The sequence below is a fragment of the Mytilus galloprovincialis genome, unplaced genomic scaffold (assembly GCF_965363235.1).
Source record: "Mytilus galloprovincialis unplaced genomic scaffold, xbMytGall1.hap1.1 HAP1_SCAFFOLD_35, whole genome shotgun sequence".
In the NCBI taxonomy this organism is placed as follows: Eukaryota; Metazoa; Mollusca; class Bivalvia; order Mytilida; family Mytilidae; genus Mytilus; species Mytilus galloprovincialis.
Window position 1 is genome coordinate 59,787 of NW_027467985.1, and position 20,436 is coordinate 80,222.

The 20,436-nt window shown below is 34.1% G+C and overlaps 1 protein-coding gene across 6 annotated transcripts in view; it reads right to left on the reverse strand.

The window, feature by feature from the left end:
- Positions 1–20,436, reverse strand: part of LOC143059881 (uncharacterized) — a 43,830-nt gene that overhangs the window by 12,422 nt on the left and 10,972 nt on the right. For 4 of the 6 annotated variants that reach the window (XM_076233455.1, XM_076233460.1, XM_076233454.1 and 1 more), the window contains exons 4-6: positions 16,991–17,104; positions 16,297–16,422; positions 8,986–9,096 (exon numbers count right to left, since the gene is read on the reverse strand). In XM_076233455.1, the coding sequence (XP_076089570.1) occupies positions 8,986–9,096; positions 16,297–16,422; positions 16,991–17,104 (351 nt within the window). Of the gene's footprint in view, positions 1–445; positions 6,264–8,985; positions 9,097–16,296; positions 16,423–16,990; positions 17,105–20,436 lie in introns of those variants that run through there. The other 2 variants (XM_076233459.1, XM_076233456.1) reach the window with 2 other exon arrangements.

Below are 20,436 nucleotides of genomic sequence, written 5' to 3' on the forward strand. Positions count from 1 at the left end.
TAGCAGAGAAAAGTCTTACGAAAATTTTTCATTAATACCCCTATGTCTAATATATGTACTAAGTCTGTAAACAGGAAGTAGAAGAGCGACAGACCTGAAAACCGTTTACATGGTACAGCACCCCAACCTGATGCTTGATACCAAATATCTAATAGCTGTGATACATAGTAGTTGAGAAAAGTGTTATGAAAATTTTTCATTAATACCCCTATGTCTAATATATGTACTAAGTCTGTAAACAGGAAGTAGATGAGCACCAGACCTGAAAACCACTTACACGGTACAGCACCCCAACCTGATGCTTGATACCAAATATCTAATAGCTGTAATACATAGTAGCTGAGAAAAGTGTTACAAAAAAGTGTTACGGATGGACTGACAGAGGACGGTGTTACGGCCAGAAATCGCCTTTAAATTGTAGCCAACAAAAGACACAAATCAATAGTAAAATTTAACAACATTTAATATACAAAAGTTTACAAAAGGTATTAAACAAATATTACTGTTAACTTAACTGTCAAAATATGAGTCCAATCTGTTATCTTTATCTGTATCCGGAAATCTTTCGGAATCCAATTTGAATATTACGTTCACTACTAATGTCACAATCCAGTATGATGTTGTCTTTAGAATAAAAGTGTCAATCCAAATGCTATGAATACTAATGTCTATCAATGTCTATGTCCAAGTTTAATTATGAGAGTTTAACTTTAGTGTCTGTATATATAGTGTTGTCATGGAAAATTCTAGAACACTCTATAATGGAACATTGTGGAAAATCCTGGAAAGTTTAAGGATCATTCTAGAAAGTTCCAATCATTCTGTGATTGTTCCAGTGATTCCTAAACTGCACAGTTATAAGATTATTTGGTAAACAACTATCAGGCCATACAACACAAATTAGGCCAACATAAATAAACATAATAATTACAATATCATAACACCTCCCCCCTTAAAAGAAGTTTTAGTGTAACAAAAACTTATCATGAATAATATGAACAAAAATACATAATATATACAAAGTGATTTAATAAGCTCTAGATAAAGCATCAGCTATTACATTATCTTTACCCTTAATATGTTTTACAATTACATCATATTCCTGTAACAATAAACTCCACCTAGTCAACCTCTGATTCTTGTTTCTCATTTTATGCATGAAGGTGAGAGGATTATGATCAGTATAAACAAGAATAGGATATACAGTGGGATTCAAATATACATCAAAATGTTGAAGTGCTGACAACATTGCAAAACACTCTTTTTCAATAGTTGAATAATTTTTCTGATGTTTATTTAATTTCTTAGAAAAATATGATATAGGTTTTTCAACATTATCATCTGTCTCTTGATATAAAACAGCTCCTATTCCTACATCGCTTGCATCAACGGCAAGTTTAAATTGTTTTTCAAAGTCTGGAGTAATCAGAACTGGACTATTAATTAAAAGTGATTTGCTATTTTCAAAAGCTTTTTGACAATTTCCGCTCCAGATAAATTTAGAATATTTCCGTAAAAGATGAGTCAATGGTTGAACAACAGTAGCAAAATTTGAACAAAATTTTCTGTAAAATCCAATCATGCCTAAATATCTCATAAGTTGTTTTCTATTTGTAGGAGGTGGAAATTTGGAAATAGCTTCCACTTTAGCCATAATAGGTTTTACTTGACCTTGGCCAACTGTATGCCCTAAATAATCAACAGTGGCCTGACAAAATTCACTTTTACCAAGATTAACAGTCAAATTTGATTTTGACAATCTATCAAAGGTATCATATAAATGTGTTAAATGCTGTTCCCAGCTATCACTACATACAATAAGATCATCAATATAAGCATAACAACGGTCTAAATCTTTTATAACATTATTGATCATTCTTTGAAATGTAGCTGGAGCACTTTTCATGCCAAATGGCATTACAGTATATTGAAATAAGCCATTTGGTGTAACAAAAGCTGATATTTCACGAGCTCTCTGTGTCAATGGAACTTGCCAATAACCTTTCAATAAATCAAATTTGCTCACAAATTTTGCTTGACCAATATTGTCAATACAATCGTCTATCCTTGGAATCGGATAGGAATCAGATTTTGAGACTGAATTTACTTTTCTGAAATCAGTCACGAAACGAAAAGTTTTATCTGGTTTTGGCACAAGGAGACAAGGAGAGCTCCATTCACTGTTACTCGGCTCAATAATATCATTGTCAAGCATATATTTAATTTCTTTTCTCATAACTTCAAGTTTGAGTGGATTGAGCCTGTAAGGATGTTGCTTAATTGGACAAGCATCTCCGACATCAACATCATGACAAACAGCAGTGGTTTTGTTTGGCACATCTGGAAAAAGATTTTTAAAAGAAAATACCAAAGTTTTTATTTCTTCTCTACGATCAAAAGACAGATGTGCAAGTTTTGAATCTAAATTTGACAAAATTTCTGAATTTTTCAATCTAACTGTCTCTTCCATAGTTTTACAACTAAAAATTGGTTCAATTACATCTGGTTTGTCATGATTGTTCTCAAATTTAACCATGCCTAAAGTGGCAACTGGTTTACTATCACATAGAACATTAGTACGCTCAAAATATGGTTTTAACATATTAATATGACACACTCTATTTTGTTTGCGCCGACCTGGAGTTTTTACAATATAATTCAAATCATTAATTTTACTCTCTATTGTATAAGGACCACAATATTTAGCCTGTAAAGGATGTCCAGGGACTGGCAAAAATACAAGTACCCTATCACCAGGCTCAAAAACTCTGTCCCTGGCATCTTTATCATACCATATTTTCATCTTGTTCTGTACATTTTTTAAGTTTTTCTGAGCAATTTGACAAGCAGTATACAATTTTTCTTTAAATCTAGATACATAGTCTAAAAGATTCAAGTCAGTATGTTCAGTAAGCCACTTTTCCTTAATCAATTTTAACGGTCCCCTTACAGTATGGCCAAATACCAACTCAAAGGGACTAAAACCAATGGATTCTTGAACAGCCTCTCGGACTGCAAAAAGTAGAAAGTGAACTCCATCATCCCAGTCTCTGTCAAATTGAAGACAAAAAGTTCTAATCATGTTCTTCAATGTCTGATGAAAACGTTCTAAGGCACCTTGAGATTCTGGATGGTACGCACTTGATCTATACTGAGCAATCCCTAACTGGTACACTACTTGCTGAAATAGACCTGACATGAAATTTGATCCCTGGTCGGACTGTATAGACTTAGGAAGTCCTACTAATGTGAAAAATTTGATAAGTGCTTTGACAATAGTAGGTGTCTTGATATTTCTTAGCGGAATAGCCTCAGGAAAGCGGGTAGATGTACACATGATTGTCAATAAATATGCAATTCCAGTCTTGGTCTTTGGTAAAGGTCCAACACAGTCAATTAGAACTCTGCTGAAAGGTTCGTCAAAGGCTGGAATAGGCAGAAGAGGTGCTGGTGGTATTTTCTGGTTAGGTTTACCAACAACCTGGCATATATGACATGATTTGCAGTATTCTGCAACATCATTTCTAAGTTTAGGCCAGTAAAAATGCTGCAAGATCTTAAGGCAAGTCTTCCTTATACCTAAGTGTCCAGCCAAGGGGGTGTCATGGGCAAGACCAATAATTTCTTGTCTATAAACTTTAGGCACCACCACTTGGTATATCACTCTCCATTCCTCCTCTGGGGTAGCATCAGGAGGCCTCCACTTCCTCATTAAAATACTGTCCTGATGGTAATAGCATTCGGCCACTTTGTCTGCTTCCTCCTGTGGTTGAGCCCTCTGGCTGAGCTGAAGAACCTCAGGGTCTTTATGTTGTTCTTCGAGTAAATTATTTCGGTCTAATGAATGGCTGTTCACATCTGGCCATGGCATAATAACATTTTTGTTAACACTAGGTGGTTTTATAATAGCCTTTTCTGAGTTACCAGGATCTTCAATATCAGCTATAAAAGTGTCAGAAAGGTCCATGTAATCAAACTTGTCTTCTTGCAAATTCTCATTTTGTTGTTTTCTAGCCATCGCCCTAGTAACAACACAAGCTGGATACAATTCAGCATCATCTTCAGGTGATTTAACATCCACCACCGGTTCACTGGTAACAATTGGTTCTGCAACCACTTTGTTCCTAGCTAGATCATTTCCTAGCAATAATGTAACACCCTCAACAGGGAGATTAGGACGAACACCCACAATAACTGGTCCAGTTATCAAATCTGACTTCAGATAAATACGATGGAGAGGAACATCTATACAACCCATCTCTACACCTTGTAACAAAACGGAGGCACCAACAGAAGTCTTCTCGGACAAAGGCAACACACCTTCTAACAATAAAGACTGAGAAGCTCCAGTGTCTCGTAAAATCTTAATAGGCTGAAGAGTGGTATCATCAACAATAGAAATAAACCCATCAGACATAAAGGGTTTATATTCCTCCATGTAATCACAAAAACTGGACTTAAAAGCCTGACGCGCAGGGCATTCCAATGTACTGGTAATATAAGGTGTCGTACAAGCACTGGTCTTCGGCTTATTATCTCGTTCATTCTTCTTCTGAAGTCTAAAACAATCAGCCATCAGGTGACCAATCTTCTTACAATAAGCACAAGTCAGTGACTTCTTCTCAAAAGTATCAAATTTTGGACTAGACATATTATAACTGGACTGACTCTTATTCTGTGCAACAGGCTTACTATCAGTACGCTCAGTGCTTTGATTTTTGTAATTTCCACTTGAAGTATTAACATTTTGACCCTTGAAACTTCTTTTATGTGAAAGAGTATAATTATCTGAAATAACAGCTGCATCATGTATTGTCTCAACAGTTTTGTCGTCTAAATGTGTTTTTAAGTCTAAATGAACACATTGTTTGAACTCTTCTAATAACATCAATTGTCTTAGGTTATCAAAATTGTTATCTGTTTTCTTTGACGTAAGCCATTTATCAAATAGATCTTCTTTTTCCCGAGCAAATTCCACATAGGTTTGTGAATCAAACTTTTTATAAGATCTAAATTTCTGTCTATATGCTTCTGGTACTAGCTCATAAGCTTTCAAAACTTCCTGTTTCACCGTGTCATAATCGGAACTTTTTTCTGATGGAAGTGCGGAGTATATTTCAGCGGCCTTACCCTCAAAAACACTCTGTAGCATTGTAGTCCAATATGGCTTTGGCCAATTCAAACTACAAATGAACTATGAGCAATTTTCTCAAACTGTGGAAAATATTTATCGACTGTTTTTTTCACAAAATATTGCTGCATCAAAATATTCTGATTTCGACTGGACTTTAGTGTTGCTTTCTTCTTTGACCATTTCAATTTTCATTTTCTCCATCTCTAGCCTTTCCCTCATTTCAAGTTCTTTTAATTTAAATTCATCTTCTTTTTCCTTTTTATCCATTTCCAATCTTTCCTTCATTTTCAGTTCTGCCTGTTTTAATTTAAATTCATCTTCTTTTCTTTTCTCCATCTCCTTCAAATTCATTTCCAGTTCTTTTAGTTTGCGTTCATGTTCTAATTCAAGCTGTTTTAATTTAAAGGCGTCAATATTTTCGACCTTAAGTTCAAGAGCCTCTTTACCTAAAATTTCTGCGTCAACTAATTTGTCTATAACCAAATTTTTTATAATTTGTTTTCTCATAGATACTTTAAAAACTAATTTCAGTTCTTTAGCAAGCAACACTAATTCCTCTTTCTTTAAATTATCAAAACTCTCCAGGTCTGGCGTTTTCAAAAAATTACCGGCATCAAATGCCATTTTGTAGAATTTTGTTGGCTAGTTATAATAAAAATATTGAATAAATTTTAAATAAGATATTTTCGTTCTCCCGGACGAGCCCCCAATTTCTGTTACGGCCAGAAATCGCCTTTAAATTGTAGCCAACAAAAGACACAAATCAATAGTAAAATTTAATAACATTTAATATACAAAAGTTTACAAAAGGTATTAAACAAATATTACTGTTAACTTAACTGTCAAAATATGAGTCCAATCTGTTATCTTTATCTGTATCCGGAAATCTTTCGGAATCCAATTTGAATATTACGTTCACTACTAATGTCACAATCCAGTATGATGTTGTCTTTAGAATAAAAGTGTCAATCCAAATGCTATGAATACTAATGTCTATCAATGTCTATGTCCAAGTTTAATTATGAGAGTTTAACTTTAGTGTCTGTATATATAGTGTTGTCATGGAAAATTCTAGAACACTCTATAATGGAACATTGTGGAAAATCCTGGAAAGTTACAACGGAAGTTTCTGGAATAACGTAGAAGTTTAAATTACGCATCTTTTATAAGGATCATTCTAGAAAGTTCCAATCATTCTGTGATTGTTCCAGTGATTCCTAAACTGCACAGTTATAAGATTATTTGGTAAACAACTATCAGGCCATACAACACAAATTAGGCCAACATAAATAAACATAATAATTACAATATCATAACAACGGACTGACTGACGGACGGACGGACAGAGGTAAAACACTATACCCCCCCTCTCCTTCGGAGCGGGGGTATAATTATTACTGTTAATTTACTTAGCTGGCACTGATAACGGTAATTAAAGAGAAATTTAAAATATGACAGGTGTGTTTTTTCTTTTATATTGTCTTAATTACATGTACTTAGCCAAGTGGCATTTATAACCATGCTAATTTTTATTCCGATTAAGTTGATGCCCTGACCTCTTTTGATCTCTAGTTAACACTTGCCAATAATATAAACATACAGACCATGAAAAGAAAACTTGTTAAGTATGAAAATGGGAAAGAACAAGAGCAAAGTCGGCTCTGGACCTGCAGCGCTGGCACTTCATGGAAACATAGGTGCTTACCAATCGCAGCATAATAGTATGTAGCATTGGATAATAAAGGGAATTGTGAAAACAAAAGGAAATTGAGTACAGGTTTTTTATATATAAAATGCAAGAAATATGACAATTTTAGCATGATATACATCTATTAAATTTTGGCCTTGGCAGCCATGTTGGTTGCCCGTCAAGGACTACGGATATAATTTTAAAAATAGATACCATAAGGATGATTGTGGCCAAGATTGGTTCCATTTGACCTGGTAGTTTCAGAGGAGAAAATTATTATTTGCGAAATTTTAACCCTCGCTAACACTCGGGATTAAAATTTTACACAAACAATGCAACCCATGTTAAAATCTCTGATAAACCATGGCTGCCATGAATTATTTCTTAGATAGTCAAAAACGTTAAAATTGGCCAAAAATCATCATTTATGGGCAATAACCCCTTTGCGAGGGCATCCGACAATTTTGGCATAAATGGAACTTAGTTAGATTTTGACATTCTGAACATTTTTGCATATGTCAGATTTTCTCTATCTGCAATGGTTTTCAAGAAATTAGTCAATATTTGCATTTTACCCCTATGTTCTATTTTTAGCCCTGGCGGCCATCTTGGTTGACTGACATGGACATCATACCCTAAGGATGATTGTGGCTAGGTTTCGTTCCATTTGGCCTGGCAGTTGCAGAGGAGAAGATTTTTGTTAAAAGTTAACGGACGACGACGACGGACGCCAAGTGATGGGAATAGCTCAGTTGATCTTTCAGGTCAGGTGAGCTAATAAAAAGTGAAAGGGAACCAGGCATTACAAATTCCAGCCTAATTTTAAAATTTCAATTCAATCGGATGAAGCATTTTTGAATTAGTGTACAACATACAAGAAAAACGCATTTTTTTAACACCAAAGTCCCACAACTCTAGAACAACATATAGAAAAATCAGAAAAAAAACGAAAGAGAACCAGGCATTACCTATTCTAGCCTAATTATAAAATTTCGGATTAATTGGATGAAGCATTTTTGAGTTACTGTACGACATTCAAGAAAAATGGCATTTTTTATAAAAATCAAAGTCCCATACTCTGGACACATCGCAAAATTGGAAAAAAACAAAAGGTAACCAGACATTACCAATTCCAGCCTAATTTTAAAATTTCAGTTCAATTGGATGAAGCATTTTTGAATTCATGAACAACATACAAGAATAAAGAGCTTGGCCGAGTGCACCATGATACGACCGCAATGGTCGACAAGTGTTCATTTGGGCAAGTGTTGACACACTTCTAAAGTGGACACAATAATATGCTTGACACAGTAATTTGCTGGACACAGAAATTACATTAGTACTAAAAAGCACCACTTTGGCCCCTAATAGGTTGGAAGAACTGCAAGTCCTAGCTCAAATCTGCTAAAATTCTCTATGTTGGAAATTTCATAAGGACTCTAAAGAAGAAAAAAAACCTTTGAAATCGGACGAGAAATAAAAAAGTTTGTTTTTTGGGATTGAGCACCACTTTGGCCCCTAATAGCTCGGAAACGGTACAAGCTACGTTAAATCCGTCGAGACTCTACCAGTGCAAAAGTTCATAAGGAAAACAATGAAAAATGAAAAAATCAAAATGAAAATATGAAAATTAAAAATTTCATGAACAAAAAAGAGAAGTCCGTTTTAGCCCCTTTTAGCTCTGAAACCTTAAGACCTAGCTCAAATCTGTAAAAATTCACTTTGTTGGAAAAAATATGACTACTTTTGACATAACTGAAAATCGAAATTGTCAATTTTATTTAATATAAAAAGAAATTCAGGTTTAAAGATATTTTTTAGCCTACAACTTTTGAAAATTTACTGGATTTTTTTTCCTTAAATTGACGATTGTTGTTGGAAGGGACTTGGACAATATTCATGACATGGTCAAATTACAACTAGATGGAAAATTAGACGCCTTTTTCGTGCCACCGTGACAATAAGTGAAGGGCATATTGTTTATACTGATCCATCTGTCCGTTTGATGTTTTAGAACAAAATAAAACATAAATTATGGATGGATGGACAACAGACAGACGATAAATAATGGATGAAAATGCTTAGTGATGGCAAAAACTTGCAAGCCTTTCAGGCTAAGTGACCAAAACAGAAACCAATAATACAAATCAGCAATTCTTACTTTTCTTGTTTTCTTGCTTTTCAGCTACTTTACTGCTGCTTGGAGTATATATTTTTCTAGGAATTCTTTTCCTTTTTGGATAGGAAATTGGAGTTTCCATTGTTGGTAGATCTGCAAAAGATGAATATCATATTTGACAGATGTTTCATTACCAGGACCAAAATAAAAAAAATAATGTATGATCTGACAAAAAAAAAAAAACAAGCTGTGTCAAGTCTTGTATTGCTGTTTTATATTTCAGAATATTTATGTGTCCGTGTCGTTACCAATTCCACTCTGAATGTAAATCATAATAATTTTGCGCTTGACACGAACCAGCTAGTAACTATTGCAAGAAAGGTAACTAGAGGCTCCAAGGAGCCTGTGTCGCTCACCTGTTTTCAAATTTGTCTAAATCTTCCTTTGAGGATGATTTCAGACCCACTGGCTGTATTTTTTAGATCTTGTCCTACTTAACATTTTTGCTGTTCAAACTTTCAATATATCTATAACAGTTTAAAAGATACTTTTTAAAGCACTAAAATCGGTGAAAATATAAAAATAGAGGATATGGTAATAAACAAGTAATAAACATTTAAGGGCAATAAATCCAATAACAAGTGGTCATTTGAACTGTGTGTAGAGCTTTTATTGCTGAACATATTTGCAATCTAAAATATTTTTTTTTCTATCTATAATCACTGTGCTTAAACAGCTGTGGGTAACTTAAGTTACCCACAGCCCAAGATGGCGCAAGACATCTTCTGTTTATATAGATTTTAGTTATTTTAAAGCAAAACAAAGTTGTTTAACGAAGATAAAGCTTTCAAGAAGATGTATATCAGTTTCGCCCGCACTAATAAAAGTAGAAATAACTTAAGTATAAAACAATAAGTCGAAAAACAACTGATTTTAAAAGTCCAAAAGAGGTACGTAACTTTTACAAGAGATATCCGTAACTTTTTTTACGTAATTTACAGAGATGTCCGTAACTTCATGATGTGTCTTTAACTTTTCTCAGAATTTATATTGTTATACACAAAAATATAAAGGTAAGCTATGAAATATCGTAAGTTGGTATACAACTACATTTAGTTACAGTAAAGAGTAAAGGTTAACGCCTTACTTATTCCCAAAAACGGCAAGGGGAATTCATAGTCAGAAGTTCCAATTTTCGAAACGATCCCTTAAAGCAAAACACTAAACCCCTTCAACATTTTTTATTCTAGATTATATGTGATATCACTCTGTCTGTTTTACTCATAAAATTACAGCAACACAGTACTGCAACATACATTTTTACAATAACAAACCACGGCTGTCCTTCATCAACTAGTTTAAGATGAATATTAAGAAGCCGAAAAATCTGAACATGTAGCTTAAATGTTTTTCTTCTATGCGGTGCCAATATTCAAATTTTCAGATGAAATTACAAAAGGGAATAAACCGTACATTAATACTGAAACAATGAAAATATCTTAGCCTTATTTTTAAAGAAACCAGGACTAGTTGGGTTAATAAACTTTCTTCATTATTTACTTGTGTTACTCATCGAAACATAGTGCAATTACATATATGTAATTTCAAATAGATTTGCCAGGATCACATTGTTGTTTTTCTTCAAACAGTTGAAAATAAAATTTCTACTGGGATAATGATTTATTGAGTTCTTTGAAACCCTGTCTCTCCTTCGGTAGCTGTTAATAGTGGAAAATCACTGGTATAAAGCCGATGCCCGTAAATGCAGTTACGGTTAGCCGTAGATGGCATACGAAAATATGGGCATTATATTTTCTAGCTTTTAAGCCTATAAAATTGTTACAATTGTTGAATTTTGCAATTTAGGAAAAGGTCAGTGTCTCAAGATTTAATATAGACCAGAATCATGTTTATTATATGTCTAGCTATTTCATTTTTAAAGCTCTTAGTGAGCTGTAAGATGCGTGTACCTGCTGCTTTTTCTACAGTTTAGATGCCCTTAACTTGTAAAGCGGATGCGTGTAACTTGCAGATCTAATGATTGTAAATTGCAGTAGCTGAAATGCTGAAGTTTATTGCATGTTTAATGTACAAATTATCCTGTATTGGTACGCAATTTTATGTTATATTTTCATGAACGTAGAGAGCGTGGCACTCTTCCTATACGAGGCATCGGATTTAATGTCCCTAATCTGACCGGACCTGACTGTGTATTTGTACATCCAGCACAGCTAAACGGACCAAAGTTAAGCGCTTAAGTTGGTATTATCCCCATGTTTGTGAGTGTCATTTTCTTCGGTGTCCGTGGAAAAGGAAAACAAATGTCAGATCATTATGTATAAAGAATCCTTATATACGCAAAAATTATGCATCCAAAGGCTACAACAGAAAAATTACCCACAGCCAGAGTTTTCGGTTAAGAAAAGTTACGGACATCTTTTGCCATTTTTAAAATTGTTCTTACGCTAAGCTAAGACAAAATGCATTACATTTTTTGTTTTCAGTTGATTATTTTGCCTTAGATACAATACATTGACAACTTGTAAAGAATTATTAATGCGTAAATCTAAAGATATTTGATAAAATTAAAATCGCATTATTTTACGCCGCCATATTGGGCTGTGGGTAACTTAAGTTACCCACAGCCGTTTAAGCACAGTGATAATAGTTTATGAGATAATAGCCAAAAGCATTCAAATTTGCCAAAAACTGTCATTTATGGCCAATAACCCCTATGCAGGAGTATCCAACAATTTTGACATAAATATAAATTAAATAGATCTTGTCATTCTGAACATTTTTGTCCTTGTCACATTTTCTCTGTTTGCAATGAATGGTTTTTGAGATATTAGTCAATACAGTCGAACATGTTTTTCATTAACAGCCATATGTTTAATATATGTACTAAGTCCGTAAACAGGATGGCTTAGTATGACGGACGAAGGGACAGACAAAGTCCATGATTTGCTATTGGAAACCGCAGAAATTGGTAGGATCAAAATCTAAATTAGGAGGTGCACAATGGGAACATGTAACAAAGATTCTCTGACAGTTTCATGGAATTCCCTTCAGTAGTTTAGGGACGGAAGGATGAACGGACGGACACAACGAATACTATATACCCCGTTTTTTTAAGCGGGGGTAAAACTAAATAATGTATCAAATTATTACAATAAAATATCAATGAAAGACTCATTTTTTTTTTTTACAAAATTTTAAAAATAAAGATTGATAGTCATGTTACGGTAAAGGACAGTTGAAAGTATAATTAAAGAAATTGTTCATTGAAACTTTAGGCCAAATTGTAATATATGGACTGGCAGGCCACTCCAAAAGGCCCTCAGTGTCTTGAACTATTTCTTAAATATTGACCTTAATCACATGAAATATTTGTACAAGGTAAATAAATCCTTGTATCCACCTCATCAAAAGTCATAAATTGTATAATATACAATTATGACCTTCATGGAAAGTTAATACAGTCAAACCTGTGAAAACCGGACCCTGAGTAATCCGGTTTCCTGTCAATTCCGGCCGAAAATTAAAGTCCCACTTCCTTCCCTTAATATTCTTTGCAAAAATGTCCCTTGTAAACCGGACCCTGTCTATTCGGAATTCCGATCTAATTATCTAGTCCCAATACAGTAAATTACTTTAATTATTACCTGTCAAAACCGGTTTGGCCTTTTATCATAACGGTATTGATTGATGTCAATCAACTGATCAAGTCGACAGAGATCCGACCACTTTTGAAACGAAATAACTGCTATGGAAAATTAATCTTCAATGCCTACGGAGGAAACTTATGGACAGAAAAACAACTCGTGTTTATCAATTCAAACAATGTGGAGATTCCGACGCAAACAAAATCTGCGAAAGTGAAAATGAAGCGGACGAGCCAGAAACTTTAACTTCATATGAGTATTTCTTCACAAACATTAAATGTATGAATCATTTTTCAAATTCCAAAGATGATGGATTTCTTAACTTTCTCATACCAATGAGAGCAATGATTGAAGATGTTTCGTTCGTAGAAAAATGGTAAAAAGCAGGGACATGTCCAAATATATATTGTGTTCAAATCATCGGCACTCTAGGTTAAATAAAATTAGTTTCAGAATTTTCTATTATTCAATACACTAATTTATAATATGTCAGTAATCTACTGTACTATACAAGCTTATTATTTGTTAATTGCATGAAATATGCAGTTCTGTAAAATATCTGACGTCATGAACCACTGACTTCCTGTCAATCTGAAAACCTGAATAAACCGACCCACTGCCTAAATCGGCCCTTTTTGACGGTCCCAGAGGTGGCCGGTTTACACAGGTTTTACTGTATCCAAAATTGATAAATCGAGGAAGAGGTTATTTCCTGCGGGCATAGCCAAAGGGAAATTCCCCCTTTCGAGATTTAACAATTTTGGATATTAACTTTTCATGAAGGACATAATTGTTTTATTATACCACACTAAACATTGGACTTGTTTTAACCCATTTTACAAGCATCAGCGTAAAAGTTTCATTTCAAAAACTAACTAGTCTTTGAGACTTTCAGGAAATTTACCAAAGTTGGAATTGCAACTTTTGGAATCAGAGCATTTCAAAACATTTCATTAGTTTTTATGATATATATATATGGTAAGTCTTGTAGAATGATTCCAAAAATCAAGCAGTCTTTTTAAGACTTTCAGAAAATTTACAAAACTTGGAATTGCAATTTTTTGAAATCTTAGTGTTCCATGTAATTCCAATAAATAAAATGTAGCAAAAGAGATTAATTGCAAGTTAAATTTTGAAAAAATAATGAGTCTTTGAGACTTTCAGGAAATTTACCAAAAATGGAAATCTGAACATTCAAAAATATTTTGTTTGTTTTTGCAATGTAAGAATAGTAAGTTTTGAAGAACATTTTCAAAGATTTGCCAGTCTTTGAGACTTTCAGGAATTTTCTTAAAACTGGAATTGGCATTTTTTAAAAATCCAAGTGTGCATATCTTTTTATATGTTATTGTAAAACACAATTAGTTTCAAGGAACATTTCCAAAATTTAAACAGTCTTTGAGACTTTCAGGAAATTTACCAAAGTTGGAATTGCCATATTTGGAATCCAAACATACAGTATTGTTCCAACTGTTATACTAATACATAATAAAAAGCTTCGCCGAGCACAGCATGATACGACCGCAGTTGTCGACAAGTGTTCATTTGGGCAAGTATTGACACACTACTAAAGTGGACACAATAATGTGCTGGACACAGTAATTTGCTGGACACAGTAATTTGCTGGATACAGTAATTAGCTGGACACAGTAATATACTGGACACAGAAATTAAGACCCTTGTAGCAGGGAAACCGTAAGTCCCAGCTTAAATTTGGAGAGAATCAAACGGGTTGGAAATTTGTTAAGGAATCCAAACAAAAAAAATGTTGTAATTTGACGAGAAATAAAAAAGTTCTATTTTTGGAGTTAGCACCACTTTGGCCCCTAATAGCTCGGAAACGGTAAAAGCTATGTTAAATCCGTTGACATACTATCGGTGCGGAAGTTCATAAGGAACATAATGAAAAAAACAAAACCAAAATAAGATGAAAAATAAAAATTTGACAAACAAAAAAGAGAAGTTCATTTTAGCCCTTTTAGCCCCTTGTAGCTCAGAAACCGTAAGTCCTAGCTCAAATCGGTAAAAATTTTCTGAGTTGGAAATTTCATAAGCAATCCAAAGAAAAAAAACCCGTTGAAATCGGACGAGAAATAAAAAAGTTTTTTTTTTTTATTTAGCACCACTTTGGTCCCTAATAGCTCGGAAACGGTAAAAGCTACGTTAAGTCCGTTGACATACTATCGGTGCGGAATTTCATAAGGAACATAATGAAAAAAACAAAATGAAAATAAGATGAAAAATAAAAATTTGACGAACAAAAAAGAGAAGGCAGTTTTAGCCCCTTTTGGCCCCTTGTAGCTCCGAAACCGTAGGTCCTAGCTCAAATCGCTTAAAATTTCATGAGGAATCAAAAAAAAAAAACCCATTGAAATCGGACAAGAAATAAAAAAGTTCGTTTTTTGGGATTTAGCACCACTTTGGCCGCTTATAGCTCGGAAACGGTAAAGGCTATGTTAAATCCGTTGCAATATTACAGTTGCGGGATTTCATAAGGAACATTATGAAAAAAATTTGATTAAAATTGAACAAACAAGAATGTGTCCTCAGTACACGAATGCCCCACTCGCACTATCATTTTCTATGTTCAGTGGACCGTGAAATTGGGGTAAAATCTCTAATTTGGCATTAAAATTAGAAAGATCATATCATAGGGAACATGTGTACCAAGTTTGAAGTCGATTGGACTTCAACTTCATCAAAAACTACCTCGACCAAAAACTTTAACCTGAAGCGGGACAGACGGACGAACGAACGAACGGACGGACGGACGAACGGACGCACAGACCAGAAAACATAATGCCCCTCTACTATCGTAGGTGGGGCATAAAAATAAATCCTCTACATCATATTTAATATAAACACTTATTTTGCCCTTTTTGGCCCCTATTTCAGGAACCGGCGGGGGCATAACCCCCAAAAACAATCCCAAGCTGTATTTTGTGGTTATATTCCTTGTGTTAAAATTTCGTAGCATTTGCTCTATCAGAACTTAAGTTATTGTCCGGAAACCATTAATCTGGACGACGACGACGACGCCGACACCGACGACGCCAACGGACAGGGGCGATACCATTATACGAACGCAAAATTTTTGCGGTGGTATAAAAAGTTAGTTGCTTGGATCATAATCATACCAAAAGATGTCGCATATTAATCATTTGGTGGGAAATCATTTTGCCCTAAGGGCAAAGTTCAAAATTCCGAAACCTTCGACACAGACAACTTTCATAGTACTACTTATACACTTATAATTTTCTTGTTTCTACCATGAAAGGTGTAAGAGGAGTTCGTGCAGAATCGATTTTGTCATTATTTTTAACCCTTAGGAAAATGCCCTCAGGGCTTGCAGGCAAAATACCATGCCACTGCTAGACTTGGTACCCATAATGGGAGGTCATACTGTTGGAACCAACTTCCTATTGTAAATATTTTGGAAGATTTCACCATTTTCTGCCTATCTCAAAAACGAAATTTCGCTCATAAATTTGCCCTAGGGCATGAATTTCATACCCTGATCACATACTCTAACATGCTACCAAGTTTCAAGTTTCCATCATTTCTAGTTTCTGAGATTTTGCATGACATTACATACATACAAACAGACGGACTGCATTACATACATGACATAATCCCCCCGCTTTCGCTTAGCAGGGGGGATAAAAACAGCACTTGACAATATTTATACCCTCTTCTTCATTGATAATATTCTCTTCTGAATCGATGAACTGTTCCCTCTCAAAATCTTCTTCTGCCTCTACACCTTCCATCTGAGTATTTCTATCTTCTTCTCTGTCTATTTCTAACTCTTTCTCTGAATAAGGAAAGATATTTCATTAACTAACATAAATTGCTTACCTGGATAGTCTTAACCAAACATATCAATGGCTAAATATAGCAATTTTAATGCCGTTTTAATTTTTTGTGTGTGATCTATGCATTCTTTTAGTAACAATTTTGAAGATGACTGAATAAAAAAAAAACTAGAGGCTCAGGTGAGCATCAAGAATTGCCCATGGCAGCCAATTTTGTTGTCCAATCAGGACGAAATGAGGCAATTTTATAACAGACCTTACATAGATGCATCCTGCCAAGTTTGATTCCATTTAGCCCAGCGGTTTCAGAGGGGAAGATTAAAGTGTGATAAGTTATGATAGATGTTTCATGGTGGCAAAAGCTCACATTACCCTAATAATAATCTATAAAGCAATCAACAATGCTCATCTTTCATACATGTTGTCTGAAATAAATTAAATATTCTGCAATCATGGACTAATGCAAAACATATTACAATTAATCATTCAATTATTAAACAGAAATCAAAAACACATGTTTTTGAATTCACAATTCCATTTGTTTCTTTGGTAAAACTCTAAATTTACCTGAATCAGAGTCCAAAATGCATTGCAGTTGTTCTATTACCCTGGGCCTACTTATGACGTACTGCATCACCACAGATGGATTTGCATCTGCAAATCTGGTCCATTTTTCTTTAACTGAAAATATAAGATTTTCATCCAATGATAAACAGAGGACAGGTCTGAGCTTTTTTTTTGCAAAGGTTTATTTTGCCTCTCAAGCTTAAAATGACTTAATTGACAGTCCAAAATAACATTTGAAATTACAGATAATTTTATCAATACAAACTGAGGTGCTCAACAACCTACTTTGTTGACTACTCAATAACCTATATTGTGGTCAACACAGGAATTGTGTTACCAGTAGCTTGCTTCATACAGTAATGTGTTTGATATGCTTACTTTCTTGACAGTCTAACTTGCTTGCCACGATTATGTTGGTAGTTCACTATTATTGAAATATATTGGAAATCAGAATTAGAATAAACAGCTGCGCCACAAGTGCAATATACGCCCATTCCGAATTTTTTTTATAGTTCATTTCAAAACATATGCAGTGGAACCTGTCTTATCCGACACACCTCGGGACCAGAGAAATATGTCGGATTGGACAGGGTGTCGGAATACTCGGGTTTCACATTTGATAAAAGTGAAATAAGCATGTAAGATACAAACGTGGGCAATAACACCCAAAATAGGTTTTACTAAGGAGATCCTTTAAAGAAAAATAGTGTTTATGAAACATTACACCACGTCAAGTACGAATTCCCAAGATCTTGTAAATATTTAGTACGATAAATTTCAGTGAGATTGACAAGTTCTTAGAACATTTACAGTGTTAGTCTTCATCAATTGTTTAACTATTTTCCCAGTCATGGTTATTTGTATCATTTAGTCGGAATATCGTCTTCGACACTGGTCACATAAATTAAACTGTCAAAATGAAATCATTTCACAGTCCAATTAGCAATATTTCTTCGTCTGGATTTTTTTCCCCAACAATTTACTCACATTGAATTAAGAAAGACATTATGAAAAGTATGTATTAAGATTTATATATTTTCCATATGTTGTAGAAATGTTTTTATCCCGTACTGAGCCTCAAATTTCCTATCCGATCAATAAAAAATAACAAGATATTTGTGTACACAGGTAATGGATTAAATTACCTTTAATAAAAATGCATGAAATACACCTGACTGAATTATGATTACCTTGTTTATAAATTGATTAAGGAGATCAAAGGGTCGGATTAAACAAGTATAATTAGAGTACTTATGAAGGCTGGGACTTGAAAATGCTGTCGGATTACGGAGTAGACGGGTGACGGAATACAGAAGATTTTTTAACAAAGAATGTTAAAGAAAACTTTCGGGACCAGTAAATTTTGTCAGATTTCACAGGATGTCGGAATATTCAGGTGTCGGATTAAGCAGATTCGACTGTAATTATCAGATCATGTCTATTTCAAACAAAACAAAAGAAGAAACACTATGTGAATTTTAAAAGCAAACAGACAATTATTTTTATAAAAATAAAATTTAATAAAATAATGAAAAAAATAATAAATTAAATATAGAACCAAAAAAAATCTAAATGAAAATAGGAAAAAAATATTCTTTAGTTATTCACAAAAAAAAAGTAAGTTACTTAGTCCGCTCCCAACTCCAGAACTCTAAAAGGACAATAGGGAAAATAACAAAAACCAAAGGCATTTACTCTACATAGGACCTACATGTAACATCATGTTAAAATTTAGTAAGAATTGGTCAAAGTAAACTTGAGTTTTTGTGAAAAATGTCAATTTTCAATGAACAAAGTCCCATAACTCTTGAACGACAAAAGTGAAAATCAATGAACCGTAACAAGACTCAAACTCAATCTGTAACATCAATAAATATCTATATACCAAAAATCAGTTCAATATCTCAAGGTGTTTAGTAAAAAAGTCTGGAAAACTGGTTGTTGCGCAACAAGTCAGAATGACAAACAAGGGTAAAACTATATGTCCCGACCACTTTGTGGCGGGACATAAAAAAGTGCTGAAAACTTCAAATTCACTGTAATTTTCTAAGTCCGAGGGCGTAACTTCCGTAAAAATTATTCAACCACAACCAAAGTAGAACTTAATCTGTAACTTCTCATGATAAGACCACATACCAAAAATAAAATCAATTGGTTGAACATTACAAAAAAAAGTGTGGAATACTTATAATTCACTGTAATTTTGTATGTATAGAAATATTTTATATTTTGGGCCACTTTTACCTTTAACCTATGTCTTTTACTTTTTATTGTTTTGTATGTTTTATATTTGGTTTGTTTAGCCCCACTGCCAGTGGTTTTACATTTACAATTTCTTTGATATTGAATTTTTCTATGTCCAAGGGCTGTAGCTTCCGTGAAAATCATTGAACCGTCACCAAACTCTAACTTAATCTGTAACTCTTCATAATAAGGCTACATACCAAAGATATTATCATTTGGTTGAAGCATTACCAGAATAAAGAGCTACGCCAAGCGCAGCATGATACGACCGCAGTGGTCGAACAGGTGTTCATTTGGGCAAGCATTGACACACTACTAAAGTGGACACAATAATATGCTGGACACAATAATATGCTGGACACAGTAATATGCTGGACAGAGAATTCTGATTAGTAATAAAAAAACTTTTTTTTGGTTTTTTTTTTATTTAGCACCACTTTGGCCCCTAATAGCTCGAAAACGGTAAAAGCTATGCTAAATCTGTCGTACTCTACTGTTGCGAAAGTTCATAAGGAACATAAAGAAAAACTAGAAAATGTGTCTGTAAGCCACAGATGCCCTGCCATTTAGATCAATATGAGGTTCCATGTTCTCTCATGTAAAAATTGACCAAAATGCTGCTGAAAAGAGCTGTATGGCAAATTTAAACCAAAGTCACTCAAGCATAAGATATGTCAAAGTGACCAAAAAGAGGTCAAACTGTGCTGCACTGTGCAAGAATACTACAACAGTGTAATATCATTGATACACTACCACAGATTCCGAGAAATGGCAGTAAATGCAAAACTTGACCAAAATCATTCAAGCATAAAATGTAGGTCATGGTATTCTAGAAGATGCTGAACTGTGCTGCACTATGCAAGGACACTACAATACATTAATATCATTGATATACTACATTAGGTTCTTGAGAAATAATCCTCGACACAAAACTTTACCAAAATCACTGAAGTATAAAATGTAGGTCATAGTGACCAAAAAGATGCTGAACTGTGCTGCACTAAGCAAGAACACTACCAATAGTCTAATATCATTGATACACTACCATAGGGTTCTGAGAAATGGACCTATACACAAAACATAACCAAAACCACTGAAGCATAAAATGTAGGTCATATTGACCAAAAAGATGCTGAACTGTGTTGCACTAAGCAAGAACACTACAACAGTCTAATATCATTGATGCACTACCATAGGGTTCT